The sequence below is a fragment of the Adiantum capillus-veneris genome, chromosome 29 (genome assembly GCF_014529385.1).
Source record: "Adiantum capillus-veneris isolate H3 chromosome 29, ASM1452938v2, whole genome shotgun sequence".
NCBI classification, from domain to species: Eukaryota; Viridiplantae; Streptophyta; class Polypodiopsida; order Polypodiales; family Pteridaceae; genus Adiantum; species Adiantum capillus-veneris.
Window position 1 is genome coordinate 44,636,970 of NC_140959.1, and position 20,404 is coordinate 44,657,373.

General features: G+C 46.9%; 1 protein-coding gene across 4 annotated transcripts in view; it reads right to left on the reverse strand.

The window, feature by feature from the left end:
• The window catches only part of LOC147419117 (HhH-GPD base excision DNA repair family protein), a 96,448-nt gene that overhangs the window by 51,428 nt on the left and 24,616 nt on the right, over positions 1 to 20,404 (reverse strand). The window contains exons 2-6 of one of the 4 annotated variants that reach the window (XM_086505630.1): positions 19,459 to 19,631; positions 18,578 to 19,356; positions 576 to 686; positions 423 to 482; positions 82 to 204 (exon numbers count right to left, since the gene is read on the reverse strand). In XM_086505630.1, the coding sequence (XP_086361756.1) occupies positions 82 to 204; positions 423 to 482; positions 576 to 632 (240 nt within the window). In that variant the 5' untranslated portion in view covers positions 633 to 686; positions 18,578 to 19,356; positions 19,459 to 19,631. The remainder of the gene's footprint in view (positions 1 to 81; positions 205 to 422; positions 483 to 575; positions 687 to 18,577; positions 19,357 to 19,458; positions 19,632 to 20,404) is intronic. The other 3 variants (XM_086505629.1, XM_086505627.1, XM_086505628.1) reach the window with 3 other exon arrangements.

The window sequence follows — 20,404 nt, forward strand, 5'->3', positions numbered from 1 at the left end:
ACTTCTAGCAATTCAAAATTCACTTCACTAGATGTGATAAGAATCACAAAAATTATTAGGAAGGAATAAATCAATGTGTACCTGACCAAAAGCAATCGATGCAATAGCACCAGCTGTGTATTTGCCAATCCCTTTGATCTTTTGCAAATTTTCAGCTGAGGATGGAAGTGACCCTCCATATGACTCGACTATTTGTTTCGCACCCTGTGATAGCCAAAAGTCCACAACATGCACTATGGTTGGTTAAAATATGAAGAATTTGATGGATTTCCCACAGCAGCTTTAACTTTTCAAGCCCAATTCATCCTAGTGTTAGAAGAATCCTTACAAAGAAACTTATAATACCCAAACACTCAATTTATGAAGTTTATTTAGCTCAGCTTGGCACTTGGATAGCAATACCTGAGAGACGTATCACACACCTCAAGCAAAAACCGTGCACGCCTGTAATATCCCAGTCCAGCCCACAATGCGTTCACCTCCTGATGTAGAAATGATGCCACCTCTATCAGACAAAGTGGTAAGAGACAATTACGTGATACATCATGCTCTCCCAAAATATGTTGTAGCCATACCAACAAAAGAATGTAGGACTGTGTACAAGAACTCATTATAAACTCCTCCAGACACATTCACGAGTAACTCTAGTTATAATGGGTGGGTGTCCTTCCTCTCTAATGCATTGCCTGGATGGCAGTAACCATAAGCACCATAAGTATGGTTGCATGAAAGCGTTTCAGGAATCTCTCAAAATATCAGAAACTGCCATTTGCAAAACAGTCTTCCTCCCAACCCCCTCTGGAAACAGTGGCACTTCAATCTACTAACTATCATGTAAATGATCAACTGCAAACCAAACTTCAACCTCTGGCCACATTTTATATAGATTATTTTCTGATTCCTTTGTGCTTCAAATGTATGGACACATTTTGGATCTAATGTTTTGCAATTCCTCTCATTGTTGATACTTGAAAATCAACAAACTTTAATTCATAGTCCACTTGCTTCATCTTGTCACTTGTAATGCGTCTTGAAAATGGTACCGTTAATAGTTTAGGTGTTTTTTGTAACACTGTAGGAACCAAAAAAAGTGGTTACTTCAATGGTTCAACCAAAAGTCCAGAGCTATGGTGGATGAAATCTGTGAGGAGCCATAACCGTGAGATGACAAGATAGAGAGAGTAGAGAGAGCACACGATGCTGCAGATAGAATAGTCACTGATATTCTTTCATTCATTCTAAGCATCAGAATAGGATTTTTAAGCACATTCTTTGGTAGATATAGTAGATACTTGGTAGAAGCCCTCCATCCCCACTTCCACTACATCCCCAAGTTTCTACATGCTCAAATTCAATCACAAGTTTGCGAATGTACCTTTGTCACCTCTATCATGTAATGGTAATTGATAATCATCTATTTATTGCAGCCGACAGGTGGAAAAAGAGTTAGCAGCTAATGGATTATGCAAAAGGATATTACATTTATGCATATTTGATTATTCAAGTGCTCCTTATGCGCTTTGGCCATTTATGATCAACCGGCCAGTTTGTACTCACTTTGAGCATTCAAAAAGTCTATAAGTAAATACGTGCAAGAGGGAAATGCTCACTCTTGCACCGGGGGAGATTGCACCCAGTGTCTGCGTTATTCTTCTCCTCTCCTCTCTTCTCTCTCGGCGTGCTGATGTAGCACTCCGCTCTAGGAGGTGCACCTGCACGTGCTCTCTCGCTCTCTGTCTATCTCTGTTCACGTATGATTCAGTTATGTGCTACGGGATTCATCAATGTTGGACCAGTCCATACATGCTGATCTGTACAATACGGCACGTCCGTACTATACACGGATATTTACTGGTTTTTTACAAAATTACGTATTTTTACGTACATAAGTAAATTTATCCATACGGAACGATGTACAGTACATACAGATACGTATCGTACATTACGTATGGTACCACCTTGGCACCCACTCCGATTCATCAAGTATACAGATTTGTCGGTTTTATGGCTTGCAAGTATATTGTTTTTAGTGTTTTGTAGGGCTCTCCGCGCTCCCATTCGTAGTAGCAGTAGTATCAGAGCATTGCTACGCTCTTGGCTACGCAATAATTATGGAAAACGATGAATCTCGTAAACGAGCAATGATAGCTAAGTATTATTTATTTATTTACTCGCTTGAAATCTTGAGGCTAGGTCTCGTCGGCGCGGCGAGAGAGGAAAGAGGAGAATGAGACAATCATTGGGTCTCGTCCCTTTTATGGACTGTTTACGCTTAACTCATTTAATTTGATTGATTTGAGAGTGATTAATCGTTAAATGTAACTCTTTGAAGTGTATCATAGAGAAATTAAGCGCTTATAGTGGATACATGCTAGAAATAACTTTAATCAAGTAGATATAAGAATTAGCAAGTCAACTTTCAATTGCAATTCGGATAATAGATACATGGATTGCCATACTAGGTAGAAAGTCAAGAAAGGGAGAAGCTTACAACGAGTGCAACAATACGAATAAGAAGTAGAGGAGTTGTAAAGGGCATAGAGGAAGAAGAAGAATCATAGAGGTTCTATTTTTTTTCCATTGTCGTAGGAACTATTCGACATAGTTGTGCATAGTGCGAACAGATCCAACGTGACAGTACTATCGTGGGAACCACCTCACAGGAGGGCTAATTTTTAATTTAATCCACTATCTCATTGCCCTATATCTCGTCTGCATTCATCATCATCGCCACTACAATGGTCATCACCATCACCACTGTCCGAAGACCCAGCTTGTCGCCATGGTCACCAACCAAAGGATGCCAACCAGTCGGTACATGCATCTACCCACACACACTGTAAAGCATGCACCGCCCTGATTAGCAATGACGAACAATCTCGGCCATCCATCAGCATGCATAAGCTATTGGTGTAATTGCATGCAAAGGAATGAAAACAGAGGTCCTCCCTCTCTTTCTCTATCTCCTACGCTGCGCATGAGTGGTAGCTTTCTCTCTCTCTCTGGCCTCAGCCCTCATCCATTCATCTCTCTCTCTCTCTCTCTCTCTCTCTCTCTCTCTCTCTCTCTCTCGTCTTCAACCACCCCGGCCCACTTCTCACCAGGTGGACAGACAGGTTTTTCCCCATGACCCCAATCACTTCATGGCGGCCTCACGCGACTGCACTACCAGTATTGGGGTATTATTTTATTTCTTGGATCATTTCCGCTCCAACTACTACAAGTCGCTCACCCATATACACACAACCCAGCCATCGGATGTCTAACTGTCTCTCTCTCTCTCTCTCTCTCTCTCTCTCTCTCTCTCTCTCTCTCTCTCTCTCTCTCTCTCTCTCTCTCTCTCTCTCTCTCTCTCTCCATTGCCTTGTGTCTTCTTCCCCACCCTCCATGCCTTTGTATGAGTAGCCTCCCATCATGCGGAGAAGTTCTTCAACTTCCCCTTCCACCTCATCTCGGTCTTTTAGACCGGTTACTCTTATATGCAATGTCACAAAGTGATGACGTGGCGGACAGCAGAAACCCTAAAATTCCTGCAAACCCTAATTTCTGCCAGAAACCCTAATTTCCAGAAATCGCGGAGACGGATTATTTTTTTTTTTAAATTTTATTTTTTTTTTTTTTGGAAAATGATGAGCGACGCGAATTTTGCTTTTGCTTTTTTTTTTATAAAAAAAAGAGAAAAGACTCTCTAAGAGAGAGAGAGAATTGATGCTTTTGATTTTAAAAGCTTTTGGGGCTCTACTTTTGGGCATCCCTTGTAACCTTTAAATTAGTGGTGAGGGCCTCACTTCTCAGAGCATCTGGACGCAGAGTCTGAGAGTGAAACCCTAACCGCTCTCTTGTACTTTGATGATTGATTAATATAAAAAGAAATACCGAAAGGGGCGCCAGTCTTTGGGGCCAATATCTCTAGGCACGGAACTCCGCCGGGCCAGTGCAAATCTATTGTGATCTGTGAATTGTTTTGAAGTGGTTATTTGGTGCTGTCGCGGTTGATTCTTGACTTGGAGTGTCCAAGTCTGTTACAGTGGTATCAGAGCCCGGCCGATTTCTCTTCTACGGGAAATCCGATCCCCGAATATTTTTTTTCCGCGGCACCTATGGCTTCAGGCAATGATCAGTCGACTCCCACTGCATCTGGAGATGCGGGCTTGGATCACAACGAAGATTCAGGCAGAGAGTATGGCCCGCCTTGGCCTACTTAGGCGGAGCGGCGAGAGATAGAGCGTCGCCAGTTGATCAGCGATGCAGCAAAGATGATGCTCAATTTTGCCAAGGACCCGAAGATGGCAAAATATATGAACCAGACCTCTTTGGAAGAGGTACAGATGGAGTGGCAGAGAACCACAACACCACTCCCGAAACCCGCTCTCAAGAAACCTTCTGTCTCCAAGAAATATACGGAGAAGGAACTGGAGAACGTGGTTGATGCACGGATTGCTCAGCTTTTTGACACGCAAAAGAAAGCCAAAAAGCACGGCAAAAAGCAAAAGAAAGGCACTGACTTTCCGAGATATTTAGGTCGTCGGTCGACATTTGACAAGGCAAAGAAATTGAAGAAGCGCGTCAAGTTTGAAGACCTACCCAGTTCTTCTTCTTCTTCTTCTGACAGTTCTTCTAGCTCCTCGGATTCGAGCGAAGAAGACAAAAAAGGTAAAAAGCGAAGCAAGAAGCAACGCTTTGGAAAGGGCAAGGCAAAGAAGGCTAAATCTCGCCCAAAGACTGACAGTTCTACTGAGGACTCGTCTACAGACAGCTCAAATTCCGATGACGGAAAGTTTTATGCGAACAAGAAGAATTTTTACAAAGCCAACCAGTATGACTTTCTCGAAGATAACAGCAAGAAAGTCCGAGAGTTTAAGGAAGGTGGCCACTCGATCAAGTTTGATACTTTTCAGGATACTCAGATGCTTCGAAGGCTTTGTCTCTTATACAGCAGTTTGACATCGCTTTCGCGGGAGGACGCTATTCAGAGCACTCCAAGATTCGGAGAGCTGCCTCTTACTCTGAGGGGAATGCTCGTACTTGGTGGTCCACGCTTCTATTAAGCAAGACTGTGCCAGTTACATGGCTGAAATTCAAGAGGCTTTTTATTTCTTCTTGGTTGACTCAAGAGTTTGAGCGAGATATACGAGCTGCTTGGAACCATCTCCGGATGACCAAGAGCGATACAGTGAATTCTTATTGTGAAAGATTCTGGAGCTCTTTTCTACCCGCCTCTTCATTCAAGAAGATCTCGTTCAGAGAACAAATTGAGCGGTTTACCTTGGGTCTACCTACAGAGATCCGAGATCACTGCTTGGAACAGAAGTCAGCTTCTATTCAGGAGTTGATGAGTCAGGCGAAGCGGGGCTTTGCCATTCACTCTGGCAGTCTGGCCTACCCCACAGATGAGGCCATGACACAACGAGCCAAACAGACTTCTGGGAATGAAAGTAGAATGAAAAAGAGCAACCCAGAGAAAAAAAAAGGGATGCACGACCCAAGCTTACTCCTGAGGAGAGAGCTCGCTTCATCAGAGAGGGGAAGTGCTTTCGATGCGGGAAACATGGACATATTTCCGCAAAGTGCCCTGATAAGGCACAGAAAGAAAAGAATGATAAAGACGACGACAGGTCTGAGAGTTCGAGAGCAGCTGAGGAATGTGGCAGAAAAGGCAGATAGAAAAGTAGAACTGGTACCACATGGCGTGGGACTTGCACCGAATCAAATGAATGAAAGTACAAACTTTGCCGCTTTTTTTTGGGGCAAAGTGAAGGATCAAGAAGCTCTTTTGAAGGAGCCAAGGCCAACTTCTTTTCACTTGGAATTGGCGGCTCGATTTGGAACTGCGCCCGACAGACTGACGCCACAGGCGGAGGTAGTTCAACTGGCACCCGGATGGGATGTTGCCATTACACCGAGCATTGGCAAACTTCGTTTGCAATGACAGGGGTGTTCAGGGCACGCGAGTGACGTTCTACTTGGGATCCCTTAGTACCACAAGAACTACGCTCTGGTTGACTACCGGGCCGAGAAAGCGACTTTGATAAATGAAGGGCTTAGAGATTGTACTTGATGAACTTCAATTTTCTTACTCATTCTTTTGGGAGAACTGAACGATGGATAAAGGTTGAAAATGTTTTGACCTGAAGAAAAGAACGCCAAGATTTTTTTTTTCTCCACGCTCATGCCAATTGCTTTTGAGAGGGCCTGAAGATCATACCATTGATCTGATATCTGGAAGCACGCCAGTCTTTCAGGCATTACGAGATCACACATTAGTGATTAATGCTACGAAAAGTGAATTTTTCCTACCAGAGATACATTTTTTGGGACGCATTGTGTCAACAGCAGGAGTGCAAATGAACCCGGCTAAGATAGAGACTATCCGTGATTGGCCCGATTTGAGGAATGTCCATGAAGTTAGAAGCTTCTTGGGACTGTGTTCGTACTACAGGCGGTTTATACGAAAGTTTGCAGAGGTTGCTTCCCATTTGCATACCTTGACACAGAAAGGAGTACTTTTTTTCGTGGGGACCCACAGAGGTGACTGCCTTTCGGACATTGAAAGAGAAATTGACTACGAGACCTATTTTGACTTTGCCGGAATTGCAGAAGTCATTTGAAGTATATTGTGATGCTTGTGGTCGTAGTCTAGGTGCGGTCTTGATGCAAGAAGGCCATGTCATAGCTTACGAGAGTCGTTTGTTCTCTAGGCCGGAGATGACAGCACAGATTTATGAGAAAGAGCTTTTGGCGGTTATCCATGCTCTTACTCAGTGGAGGCATTACCTACTCGGAGCGGATTTCACTGTCTTTACAGACCATCAGAGTTGGTGCTACTTCTTGTCACAGAAGCAGCTTCCGGAAAAGCAGATGCGGTGGGTGAACATCTTGTCACAGTTCCACTTCCAGATTGTCCATGTGCAGGGACAGAAGAATGTGGTGGCAAATGCTTTGTCTCGAAAACCGTTGGTTCTGGCTATTTCCACGATACATCATAGGAGCTTCGAGGATATGGTCGATCAGTGTGCCACAGATACAGATTTTGCAGATATTTTCACACGGATACGGGATGGGGAGACAGTAGCTGGATACTCCCTTCGGGAAGGCTACTTGATGAAAAAGACTATGTTGTGTGTTACACAGCCGTTGAGGGAAAAGGTTATGACTGATTGCCACTGTCCACCTTTTACGGGTCACCGCGGCATTGCTACCACCATGAAAGGGGTAGAGAGAGATTTCTTTTGGCGGAGACTGAAGAAGGATGTGGAAGAGTTTGTGCGCAGTTGCTTGGTATGCCAGAAGGTCAAGTTTGACAGGCATAAGGCACAGGGATTGTTACAGCCTTTACCCATACCCACCCGCCCCTCGGAAAATATTGAAATGGATTTCATTTTTTTGATCTCCCAAGAATACAGAATGATCACGATGATTTTCAGATTACATGGCACGCCTGAGACGATTGTCTCCGACAGAGACCCCAGATTTATGAGTTTGTTTTGGAAGGCAATTTGGGAGAACATTGGCACGCGGTTGCAGTTCTCGTCATCGTTCCACTTGCAGACTGACGGGCAATCTGAGATTGTCAATTCAGTGATTTTAGATTTATTGAAGTCTTGTATCTCGCATCAGAAGACTCAATGGGAAAAGAACTTACCTTTGGTGGAATTTGCCTACAATAACACGATACACTCTTCGACGGGGAAGACGCCATGAGAGATTGTTGAAACTGCTGCGAAGGTTCCATCCTTCCTGAGCACGAAAGATTAGAAATTTGAAGCGGATGAATATTCGCGAGATTTGGATACGGCTTTTGCCAAGGTTCACGAGACTTTACAGAAGTCTCAAGAACGACAGAAAAAGGCAGCGGATCGCCATCGTCGCGACTGGAAACTGAAGGAGGATGATTGGGTGCTCTTACTTTTGAGAAGGCACGCCTAAGAAAAAAAAAAGGGAAAGGAGAGGCTTTTTCCAAAGCTTAGTATGTGAGTGATACTACGGACCTTTCCAGATTACTGACAAGATAAATGATGTCTCCTTCCGATTGGACCTGCCAGATACTTGGAGGATTCATAATGCATTGCATGTGAGTCTCTTGAACCCTGTTAAGGGTGATGTGCCTGATGATGGGGAGCCTGATGAGCAACCCGAAGTGGAAGAAAACGAGGAGATCCTTGTTCCTGAACAGATTTTGGCACATAATGATACGAAGAAAGGTAAAGTCCGAAGGCGGTTCTTGGTTAAGTTCAAGAACTTTCCTGCATTTGATGCGAAGTGGATGGAGGAGGAGGACCTAGCAGATACTCCTCGGATTGTGAAACTTTACCTCGATGTTTTGGTTTAGCATAGTCTACTCCAAACGGAACCCAGAAACTCAGCTTGGCCGAAGATCTGGTGCAGTGGGATGCACAAGAGGGGAGTCGCTCCACTCCTTTGTCAACAGATGCCTCGATTTTGATACTAAAGTCACTGATGTCTCTTTGAGCTTCAGGGATACTGAGAGCTGACAGTATTCTGCTGGATGACTTTATGAAATGGAATTCCTGATTATGATACTGATTTGTTCTTGACTTCTTGTGAGTGTAGGAACTGATAGCCGAAACGACTGCAGCATTTTGGTCTGATTGATCTCGAATAGACATGGTTGCAATAGGGGTTAGTCAATCGGACATCGATGAGGTCCTGTTTGGACCTAGATGTGATTGCTAGCTACATTGCCGATAAATCATGGTCTAAGATCCGAATGAATGTTGAATGTCATGTGATGTCCTGTGATGTCGTGTGATGTCCTGTGATGTCGTGTGATGTGACTGTCGAATTTGTACATGTGCTAGATGTGTGTTCCTAGTACGTAGGTACTAACAGTCAGTGTCTGCTAAGACGGTTTATGGCTTTTGTCAGTTTTGCAGACGTAATCGCGGTCGATTACAATGCTTTCAAGAGGGGGGTATGTCACAAAGTGATGACGTGGCGGACAGCAAAAACCCTAATTTCTGCCAGAAACCCTAAAATTCCTGCAAACCCTAATTTCTGCCAAAAACCCTAATTTCCGGAAATCGCGGAGGCGGATTATTAAAATTTTATTTTTATTTTTTTTGGAAAATGATGAGCGACGCGAATTTTGCTTTTGCTTTTTTTTTTATAAAAAAAAGAGAAAAGACTCTCTAAGAGAGAGAGAGAACTGATGCTTTTGATTTTAAAAGCTTTTGGGGCTCTGCTTTTGGGGCTCTGCTTTTGGGCATCCCTTGTAACCTTTAAATTAGTGGTGAGGGCCTCACTTCTCAGAGCATCTGGACGCAGAGTCTGAGAGTGAAACCCTAACCGCTCTCTTGTACTTTGATGATTGATTAATATAAAAAGAAATACCGAAAGGGGCGCCAGTCTTTGGGGCCAATATCTCTAGGCACGGAACTCCGCCGGGCCAGTGCAAATCTATTGTGATCTGTGAATTGTTTTGAAGTGGTTATTTAGTGCTGTCGCGGTTGATTCTTGACTTGGAGTGTCCAAGTCTGTTACATGCAAAGCTCTAGTTTTCCTTCGTTGTTCTTCCTCTAGAGTCATGTTGATGATTGTAGGAGTGGGGACAGATGTGGTTTCTTTCCCTTTGCCTTTCTTAACGACTTCTATCCACTTCTCGGCCTCATCCGCCTTCTTTTGCGTCTTCGTGATCACATCCATCCACGAAGACGTCTTTACCATCTTTTGTTTCTCCTCCTCTTTGATCATCCGTACCTGCTCTTTGATGACCTTGATTTCCTCTACTACCGAAGGCTGGAATTCCCCCTCCTCTAGTCCACTGCTCGCTCTATCAGCAAGTTCTCGCTTGAGAGCTGAGACCTCTTCTTTAAGTGCCTTAAGTGCTTGTAGCTCTACGTGCAGGTCTTCTTTCTCTTTCTTCCACTGCGCACCTTCGTTGAGAAACATTTGAAGAAGGTTGGCCTTTTCTTTCCACCATCCCTCCATATCTGCTTTCCAGTCTTTCATCTCCTTCTCCATTTGTGTAATCCTCTTGTTTGTAAGCACAAAGGTTGCCTTCGGATGGGGCTTACATACCGGCGAAGCAGTCATGACCTCCATCAAAAATAAAAATACAAATGCGCTTCTGCCAAGTCAACCCACTATGTCCACATCACACACACCTCCCTGTCCCGCATAATGCATACATGTGTGTTCCCCATATCAATCGTACATTTTTGAGATTTTCCTTTTCTGCAAATTTCTGTAAATGCTGAAATTTATGTAATTGTGAAATTCTGCAATTTTGAAATTTCCCTGCAGGTCTGCAACTCGTGAAAAGTGTAAATGTAAATTCTGTATTTTCTAATTCTGCAGGTCTGAGTAAATGAGTAAATTTTGCAGGTCTAAAAAAATTTTCGAAATTTTTTTTGTCAGGTGGCACTGCCCGCTATCTGCCCTGTAATGCACTTGTGGGCTTTGGGAGGGGGCGGGGGGCGCTGTCCAGCCACCAGTAGGGGGGGGGGGGAGGGGGGCGGGGTACTGTCACAACAGGCACAGTCCAGCTGCTAAGATAGTAAGCGCGCTGCTGCCTGCTGAGAGAGAGAGCGTGTGGGGCTGAGTGGGCTGCGTGGGCAGCGCTCAACAAAGCAGTAGGTGGCGTGGGCAACGCTCAACAGGGTGAGGCAATCCAGCGTGAGGCAGTCCAACGTGAGAGAGAGCTGGTGAAGTTCCACGCGATGGCAGTCTAGAGAGAGAGAGAGAGAGAGAGAGAGAGAGAGAGAGAGAGAGAGAGAGAGATGGGAGTACCCACAGAGCTCATTTGGGGGGTCATGGCATTATACAGGTCAATAGTGGGGCAGGTAGAGGGTCTATCCACACCGATTCACTCCACTATTGGGGTGAAGCAGGGCTGCCCGCTCTCTCCTACTCTATTTGGTATGTATGTGGATGAGGTTTCTGACTACATTGAGAGAGATGGTGATAGAGGTGCACAGCTGGCAGGGACATGGATTCCATTATTGTTATATGCTGATGATATTGTGTTGATCTCCGACTCTCCGGAGGGGATGCAACGTCACTTGGATGCTTTGAATAGGTTTGCTCAGGAAAGTGGTTTGTCCGTCAAGCTTGGTAAAACCAAGGTCATGGTATTTAATACCACCCCACAGTGGATCAGGAGATCAGCGCCAGCATTCACATACGGCCAGGAGAAGGTGGAGTATAGAGATGCTTACACTTACCTCGGAGTGGTTTTTAGTGGGCCAGCATTTTCATTGAGGAGGGCAACAGACACTAGACTGACCAGAGCCCATGCAGCATTGGGTAGATTGGAAAGGATGTGTTCACAGGTTCAGTTTCAGGAGCCTCGGACGAAGCTTTGGCTCTTTGACACTCTGGTGGCTTCTGCATTGCTTTATGGAACTGAGATTTGGGGACCTTCATTAGATCATCACGGGAGGACAAGCCGCAGTGATGGATGGGGGGACATGGAGAAGCCTCTGGTCTCTATGATCTCGCGGCTCATTAGAGCCAAGGCCTCAGTACCACGTGCTATTGTTCGAGCAGAGCTAGCTGCCCCCCCACTAGTGGTTGAGGCACTCACTAGATCGGTCTCCTTCATACACCGCATGTGGAAACTTCCCAGAGACAGATATGCCCGCCTTGCACTTGAGTCCTCTCGACAGTTAGCCATGCAGGGAGATACAGCATGCTGGTATGGGGAGATGACATCATGGTTTCAGGCGCATGGGTTCAGCATAGACAGATTGCCTCCCTTCCAGTACTCACTGGATGCACCCTCTCTGACTCTTACACAGTCCGAGATCACCGGGCTCATCCGCCAAGACTTGACTCATCTAGACACTAGGAGGACATGGATACAACCAGCACAGGAGCTGCGCACGAAGATGGCTTTCTGCAGAGAGCATCTCCTCCAGCTTACGGTTGATAGTTTTGTGACGAGGCCCAGATACATGGACCCCCACTTGTCTCATGGGATACGATGCACTATCGGCCAGATACGTAGTACATCTTCACACCAGCTGCGGATCGAGACTGGGAGATACATCGGAGTACCAGAAGAGGCTAGGACATGCCCCCTGTGTGACATCGAGCCTGAGACAGAGTTGCACTACACATGCCACTGCCCCGTCTACTACGAGATACGAGGCCGCTTCCATTGCTTGTTCAGAGAGGGCTTTGGACCATTCTCCAGAATCATGCAGTACGAGGATCAGAGATGCTTGGGTTTGCTTTTGCTCGAGCTACGCAGACACCGAGAGAGCCTGATGAGAGGAGAGGCTAGCCAGTCCCAGAGACAGATCACAGATTTCTTTAGAGCTGCCACTGGACACCCGGAGGAGTTACTACCACAGCAGAGCTCGTCGCCTCACACCAGAGGCACACTGATCGACCGAGCGACTGAGTTGGGAAGATCCAGACGTCCACGACTGCAGAGGACTACACAGCATCGACGGAGGCTGCATCAGAGGATTCGGATCACTTTGGCTCGACATGCACGACGCCCGGTCAGACTACTGACCATGGAGGAGATTGATGAGATCCGCCAGCGACCGATGCTGGATCTCTTGTGATCTAGCTATCCCAGCTAGCTGCTTAGTTCACACCTAGTAGTTTAGGATTCCATAGTATTTTATTGTGACATTTGGCATTTCATTTTTGTCATACTCTGACTTTGTATCAGATCCACCACATTGTAACTTTCTGGTCTCATAGGTCACTTTGGCCTTTTGAAGACGTTAATATAACATTTCATTTCATTTCTCTCTCTCTCTCTCTCTCTCTCTCTCTCTCTCTCTCTCTCTCTCCTCGCACCACCTGCTGCTGCTGAGCGACGCTGCCCGCTGCCAGCTACATCGCCATCGACTGCCATTGACCCTATTGCCTGCCGCCACCTGGGATGCACCCCTCTCTCAAGTCGCCGGGTACTCAAGTCGCCCCAACGCGGGCAGGTTGCAAGCACAGCCCAGCGGGGTATCGTGCAGGCCGTGAGCCATCCCTCAAAGGGGGCCGTGAGCAGCAGACGCTTCAGCAGGTTACAGGACAGCAAGGCTTCGCCCCCGTATTACTTGGCACAAGCTTTTAGTGGCACCTGCAGTGGACTGTGGCATAGAACCCTCGTATTGGGGCACAGGTGGAAGCTTCATTGCGTTCAGCAGAGCTCGATCAGGTGGAGGTTTTGGAGAGCTGTGGAAGAGCAGGTTGCAGGCAGACCGAGCGGTGCTTATTTGCATATTGTCTCCTTGATTCGTATCGCCCATAAGGGGCTGTGTTGTGGATGCCGCCTGGTCTCAGCTGAGCCAGCGCTGGCTTTGGTTTCTTGGATTCCGAATGTATGCAGGAGGTTTTCTGATCCAGGTTGACACTACCCGAGGTATGTATGTTGTTGAGGGGTCACGAGCTAAAGGCTCCCGAATATATCTCCTTCTGGTTGCACAGTCATACCCGCCAGTAGGTGTCTGGATAAGGCCACCAGGTCTCCACCGAGCCAGAGTGAGCTAGTGCTTCACATTGCATTTGTTGCCGAGTATTGGCCTTGCGGGCTGGACTTGTGCCCTATCCGCATGGACTCAGCGGAGCCAGAGCGTCGAGCTATACCCGCATCGCCAATGGAGACCATGAGCGCTTCGCCAGTGCAGGCCATGATCGTTTCGCCAGTATGTAAGCCCTATACGAAGGCAACCTTTGTGCTTACAAACAAGCGGATAACACAAATGGAAAGGGAAATGAAAGAAAGGAAAGAAGAGACGGAGGGATGGTGGAAAGAGAAGGCCAACCTTCTTCAAATGTTTCTCAATGAAGGCGTGCAATGGAAGAAGGAGAAAGAGGACTTGCACGCAGAGCTACAAGCACTTAAGGCGGATTCACAAGCACTTAGAGAAGAGGTCACAACCCTCAAGCGAGAGCTTGCAAATAGAGAGCAGTGGACTAGAAGAAGGGGAATTTCAGCCCTCGGTGATAGAGGAGATCAAGGTCATTAAGGAGCAGTTACGGATGATCACAGAGGAGGAGAAACAGAAGGTGGTAAAGACGTCTTCGTGGATGGATGTGATCACGAAGACGCAGAAGAAGGGAGATGAGGCCGACAAATGGATAGAAGTCGCTAAGAAAGCGAAAGGGAAAGAAACCACATCCGTCCCCACTCCTACAATCATCAACATGACTCTAGAAGACGAGCAGCGAAGAAAAACTAGAGCCTTGCATATAAGAGTAACCGGTCTAAAAGACCGAGATGATGTGGAAGGGAAAGTCGAAGAACTTCTCCGCATGATGGGTAGTGAGGCTACTCATACAAAGGCATGGAGGGTAGGGAAGAAGACACAAGGCAATGGGGAGACTTCAAAAGGGAGAGCTTTAATCATCCGTTTCCCATCCATGGAGGCAAACAAGGACTTCTTGAAGAAGCGCCCTACACTATAGAAAACGGGCATATTCCTTGGAGATGACCTCACTCTCACACAGCTTGCGCATATGAGAGAGGTAATGCCAGAGATTCAAGCGGCAAGGGAGAAGGGAAAGACGGCCTTCTACAAAGATGGCCTGGTGGTGATTGTAGAGCAGCGCTCCACATGACGGTGCGAGACCTATGGGACCACACTCAAAGTTGCCACCTGGAATTGTAATGGATCTATGCGCCTTGATGTGGGTGCTTTTGAGGATAGTTTTACGGGAAGAGACATCGTCTTCTACTCTGAGACACATCAGGCCCCGGGGCAATCTATGCCTCACATTAGTGGATATACATGGGAGACAGCCTGTAGACAGGAGACACGATCAGAGCACAGAGGGCGGGGCTCAGGAGGAGTGGCAGTGTTATTTGAGGAGGAGTTGCATCCATTGATACATATAGCCCGTAGGGATGAGCAAGCTAGGTACATGTGGGTGAGATTGAGAGCAGAGACAGGCAAATATCTTTACATTGCTATTTGCTACTTTCCCCCGAGTACGTCGGTTTATGCACCACCCAAAGGACAGTCCCCCTTCTCTATTCTGGATGATGACATATGGGAGTTCTCTAGAGATGGTGACATCATCATTCTAGGGGATTTCAATGCTAGGATTGCCCATCATCAGACAGTATTTTATGATACTTCAGAGGAGATGTTGTGAGAGTTGGATATTGTAGAGACGGGTCTATCCAGACTATCACAGGATGGAAAACACACTGAGTATGGACGACACTTGATAGACATGGGGACTGCACATGGATTTTCCGTCTTGAACGGCCTACAGAGATTTCCCACTGCGGGGGGTTTTACATGCTTTCCACATAGACATGGAGCCAGCACAGTGGATTATGTCATGGCACAACCAAGCCTCATCTCTAGTATCCAAGATCTCACGGTTGGACCCAAACCTGTTGGTGAGGCAGTGGACCATGCTCTTGTGTCGCTGACCATCTCTTTTCAATTTAGTGTACCACACAAGCTACGGGCAGCAGCCCATACTCGCCACACCTTCACACGGGAGACGGACTTTGTATACATAGATGGGATCTGCAGACGCCTGTGCACAGAGGAGCCAGGGCAACCTCTGGAGGAGCTTACTACTATACTGACACAAACACTACATGAGGCAGCAGCAGAGGCATACCCACATACCCAGCCTGAGCAAAGACGCCGTTCGGGGAGCATGCCGCAGAACAATTGGTATGATGAGGAATGCCGGGACACTAGAGCTAGACTTCAGAGGGAGGTGCTTTTGGGGGACATCACTCACAGGCAGTCTTCCGACGCCTAGTGCGGTGGAAGAAGAGGGAATTTTTGGCCCGCCTCGAGCAGGATCTATACCAGCTATTCTTGCGCCAGGACTCAAGTGAGGCATGAAGGCTCTTTCATGAGCACTCCCCCCACCCTGCCATCACTTCTACAGAGGCCTGGGGCCAGTATGCATCATCTCTGTACACAGTTCCTGAGCAACCCCCCCTTCTCGACCCCCCCGATCCATGCCCACACACATGTGCTTTTTTCACCGCCGCAGAGATGGCGAGGAAGGCCATTGACAGAATGAGGACTGGGAGAGCATATGATCATGATGGCTTAGTGGCTGAGCATTTCACGCATGCCAGAGATTTACTAGCAGAGCGTCTAGCAGTTATGTTTAACCGTGCCATGTGTGAGGGCTTGCCTAATATTTGGAGCCTATCTACTATTGTACCTATCTTCAAGTCGGGAGACCCTATGGAGCCTGGGAACTATCGCACTATCATGATTGGACACACATTGGCACGATTGTACGCATCTATTCTTGAGCAGCAATTGAGCAGATGGGCAGAGAGGGAGGGGATATGCGAAGCCGGGCAGGCAGGTTTTAGGAGGGGTTTTTCTACCCTTGACCATATCTTGACACTCAGAGCCATCATTGAGGAGGGCACATGGCGTGGGAGACGGATCTATTGTAGCTTTGTGGATTTCCGCAAAGCATTTGACACAGTGCCCAGAGCTAGATTGATGCGCAGATTACAGTAGATGGGAGTACCCACAGAGCTCATTTGGGGGGTCATGGCATTATACAGGTCAGTAGTGGGGCATGTACGCACCCGAGAGGGTCTATCCACACCCGTTTACTCCACTATTGGGGTGAAGCAGGGCTGCCCGCTCCCTCCTACTTTATTTGGTATGTATGTGGATGAGGTTTCTGACTACATTGAGAGAGATGGTGATAGAGGTGCACAACTGGAAGGGACATGGATTGCACTATTGTTATATGCTGATGATATTGTGTTGATCTCCGACTCTCTGGAGGGGATGCAACGTCACTTGGATGCTTTGCATAGGTTTGCCCAGGAAAGTGGTTTGTCCGTCAACCTTGGTAAAACCAAGGTCAAAGTATTTAATACCACCCCACAGTAGATCAGGAGGTCAGCGCCTGCATTCACATACGGCCAGGAGAAGGTGGAGTATAAAGATGCTTACACTTACCTTGGAGTGGTTTTTAGTGGGCCAGCATTTTCATTGAGAAGGGCAGCAAAGACTAGATTGACCAGAGCCCATGCAGCATTGGGTAGATTGGAAAGGATGTGTTCACAGGTTCAGTTTCAAGAGCCTCGGACGAAGCTATGGCTCTTTGACACTTTGGTGGCTTCTGCATTGCTTTATGGAGCTGAGATTTTGGGACCTTCACTGGATCATCACGGGAGGACAGGCCGCATTGATGGATGGGGGGACATGGAGAAGCCTCTCATCTCTATGATCTCGTGGCTCATTAGAGCCAAGGCTTCAGTACCACGTGCTATTGTACGAGCAGAGCTAGCTGCCTCCCCACTAGTGGTTAAGGCGCTCACCAGATCTGTCTCCTTCATACACCGCATGTGGGAACTTCCCAGAGACAGATATGCACGCCTTGCACTTGAGTCCTCTCGACAATTAGCCATGCAGGGAGATACAGCATGCCAGTATGGGGAGATGACATTATGGTTTCAGGCGCATGGGTTCAGCATAGACAGATTGCCTCCCTTCCAGTACTCATTGGATACGCCCTCTCTGACTCTTACACAGTCCGAGATCACCAAGCTCATTCGCCAAGACTTGACTCAGCTCGACACCAAGAGGACATGGATACAGCCAGCACAGGAGATGGGCACGAAGATGGCTTTCTACAGAGAGCATCTCCTCCAGCTTACGGAGGATGGTTTTGTGACGAGGTCCAGATACATGGACACCCACTTGTCTCATGGGATACGATGTACTATTGGCCAGATACGCACATTTTCACACGAGCAAAGGCCAGGACATGCCCCCTGTGTGACATCGAGCCTGAGACAGAGTTGCACTACACATGCCACTGCCCCGTCTATACGAGATACGAGGCCGCTTCCATTGCTTGTTCAGAGAGGGATTTGGACCATTCTCTAGAGTCATGCGGTACGAGGATCAGAGATGCCTGGGTTTGTTTTTGCTCGAGCTGCACAGACACACAGAGAGCTTGATGAGAGGAGAGGCTAGCCAGTCTCAGAGACAAACTCGTCCTCGTCCACCCGGAGGAGTTACTACCATAGCAGAGCTCGTCGCTTTACACCAAAGGCATATTGATCGACCGAGCGACTGAGTTGGGGAGATCCAGACGCCCACGACTGCGGAGGACTACACAGCATCGACGAAGGCTGCATCGGAGGATTCGGATCACTTTGGCTCGACATGCACGACGCTCAGTCAGACTACTGACCATGGAGGAGATTGATGAGATCCGCCAGCGACCGATGCTGGTTTGTCATTCTGTCATTTTGTCATCTTGTTACTTTGACTTTGTAACAGATCCACCACATTGTAACTTTCTGGTCTCATAGGTCACTTTGGCCTTTTGAAGACGTTAATATAACATTTCATTTCATCATCTCTCTCTCTCTCTCTCTCTCTCTCTCTCTCTCTCTCTCTCTCTCTCTCTCTCTCTCTCTCTCTCTACGCCTCGTGTGCTAGATGGGTGCGCACACACACCCACTCCAACCACCACCAACCTGAAATATGCTCTCTACCACTACCTTGCAGCGGCCAAACTGGTGGCAACCAACTTCTCTGTATCTCTCAACCGCCCACTTAGAGCCTACCAACAAAAAAAAAAAAACCTCTCTCCATCTCTCTCCTTCTTGCATGGCGGCGCCAAACTCGTAGCCATACACCTTTTTTGATTGGTTGAAACGGCCACCTTTAAAAAAGCACGCAGATGCAACGTACAGTCCGCAGCAACACCCAGCCGCCATTTGTTTTTTTTTTGTCTCTGGTACCAGCTGCATGCATAAACAGATTCCCTCATCATAGGTAGGCTGCCGACCAAACTATACAGAGAGTTTCAAAGGTCTTCAACCAAGGATGAGCCAGCTCGAGGGCCAAATCTTGAACATTGCAAGAGTGGAGGCGGCCGATAATTAGCTGCGTGTGTCTGCACCCCACCTAGATTTATTTCTCTCTCTCTTTTTTTGTGCAAGAGCAGTTAGCATCTCTCTCTCTTTCTCAACTGCCGGCACACACACATGCAGACCCCACAGACACTGCATCTTCCTCGATTCTTGATAGTCAATATCCATCCAACAAGAAAACCTCAAACCTCCTCTCTGCGTAGAAGTCTTGCTATTTGCATCACTTTCCCTGCCAGGCTATCGGTCGGCTACGGGCATGAAGTAAAAGAAGCAGCTTATTGCTGAAGTCAGTGATTGCCTTTTGAAAGTGCAGGGAATCCTGGAGCACCAGCTTTTGCCCAGCCGACTATCCGATCGTGGTGTTGCAGGCCACAGTAGCTTAATTACGCCACATATCAATCGCAATGAATAGGAAATAATTGGCTATGTTGAAATTGACTGGCCGATAAAAACGAATGATGCTCGCCCGCGTCGCTGCAAATGATCAAAATAGCAATGACGCCCTTTTTTCGTTGGATGGTACGTGGCAGGGGCTACAAGAACTGCATAAGAAAAAGCATACACAATAAATTCATGGGGCGGTTCAAATTTTCCAATTATTATTGAATGTTTTTTATCAAGCAATCATGCACAATCTCAGTCACCATCATCGGTCTTGGTCCATCTTGGCAGTTTCTGCACTGAGATGAGGAAGGTTTCTGGCTGCTTTTGAGAAATATGGTGTATCACCTCTTATGGCGTGATGTGGCTGCATGCACAAGTCTCCTCTACTGACACCATGCAGCTGCTACAACCCCTTGCTCTCATTCTCCCTCACCTGCAAACCACAATCAATTGTAATATCTTACTACAACCGCCAACCTATTGTAACTCACTCTCCCCGATTTGCGAGACTGGCAACCACCTCCCCCTCACTCATTAAAAGAACCACCCGGTCCGCCACCCCATCTCTTTCTCTGGCCCTCTCCTTGCCATTGGTTGAAAACTATCCTTCAGGCTTTACCTATCTCATTTTCAAGAAGAAAGAGACCCTTCATCTCCACTGTGGGAGGTTCATGGCTCATGAAACTATTTCAACATCGACAAAACTCTTTCAAGATGGGTCTTAATGGATCGTACTCTTCATGTTCTTACTTTTGTTGTTGACTTATGACAACACAAGAGGAGTATTGTCCACCTCTCTCTCGATATCTAATAAATTTGTATATCTTGCTAGATCTTAGTGACGTCAACAACTAATAAGTAGTTTTGAGATTGTATCTTTGTGATTTTCCTATGATGTAATTGGCCACTCTTTTTTCTTATCTTAGAGTTTGTCTCAAAACATGTTTAATTAATTCAAGATACTCTCTCTCTCTCTCTCTCTCTCTCTCTCTCTCTCTCTCTCTCTCTCTCTCTCTCTCTCTCTCCACGCACCTGCTGCTCTTCTGCTTGCGCGCCACCCACCTGCTGTCTCTCCCTCTCAACCCAGCGCGGAGGACTATCAGCCCAGCGTTGACACGCCTTCACATTCAGCACCCAGCGTTTTTTACACGCCATCCAGCAGCAGCTACAAGCGTTGGCGTTTTTGGAGCAGAGCAGGCCAGAGAG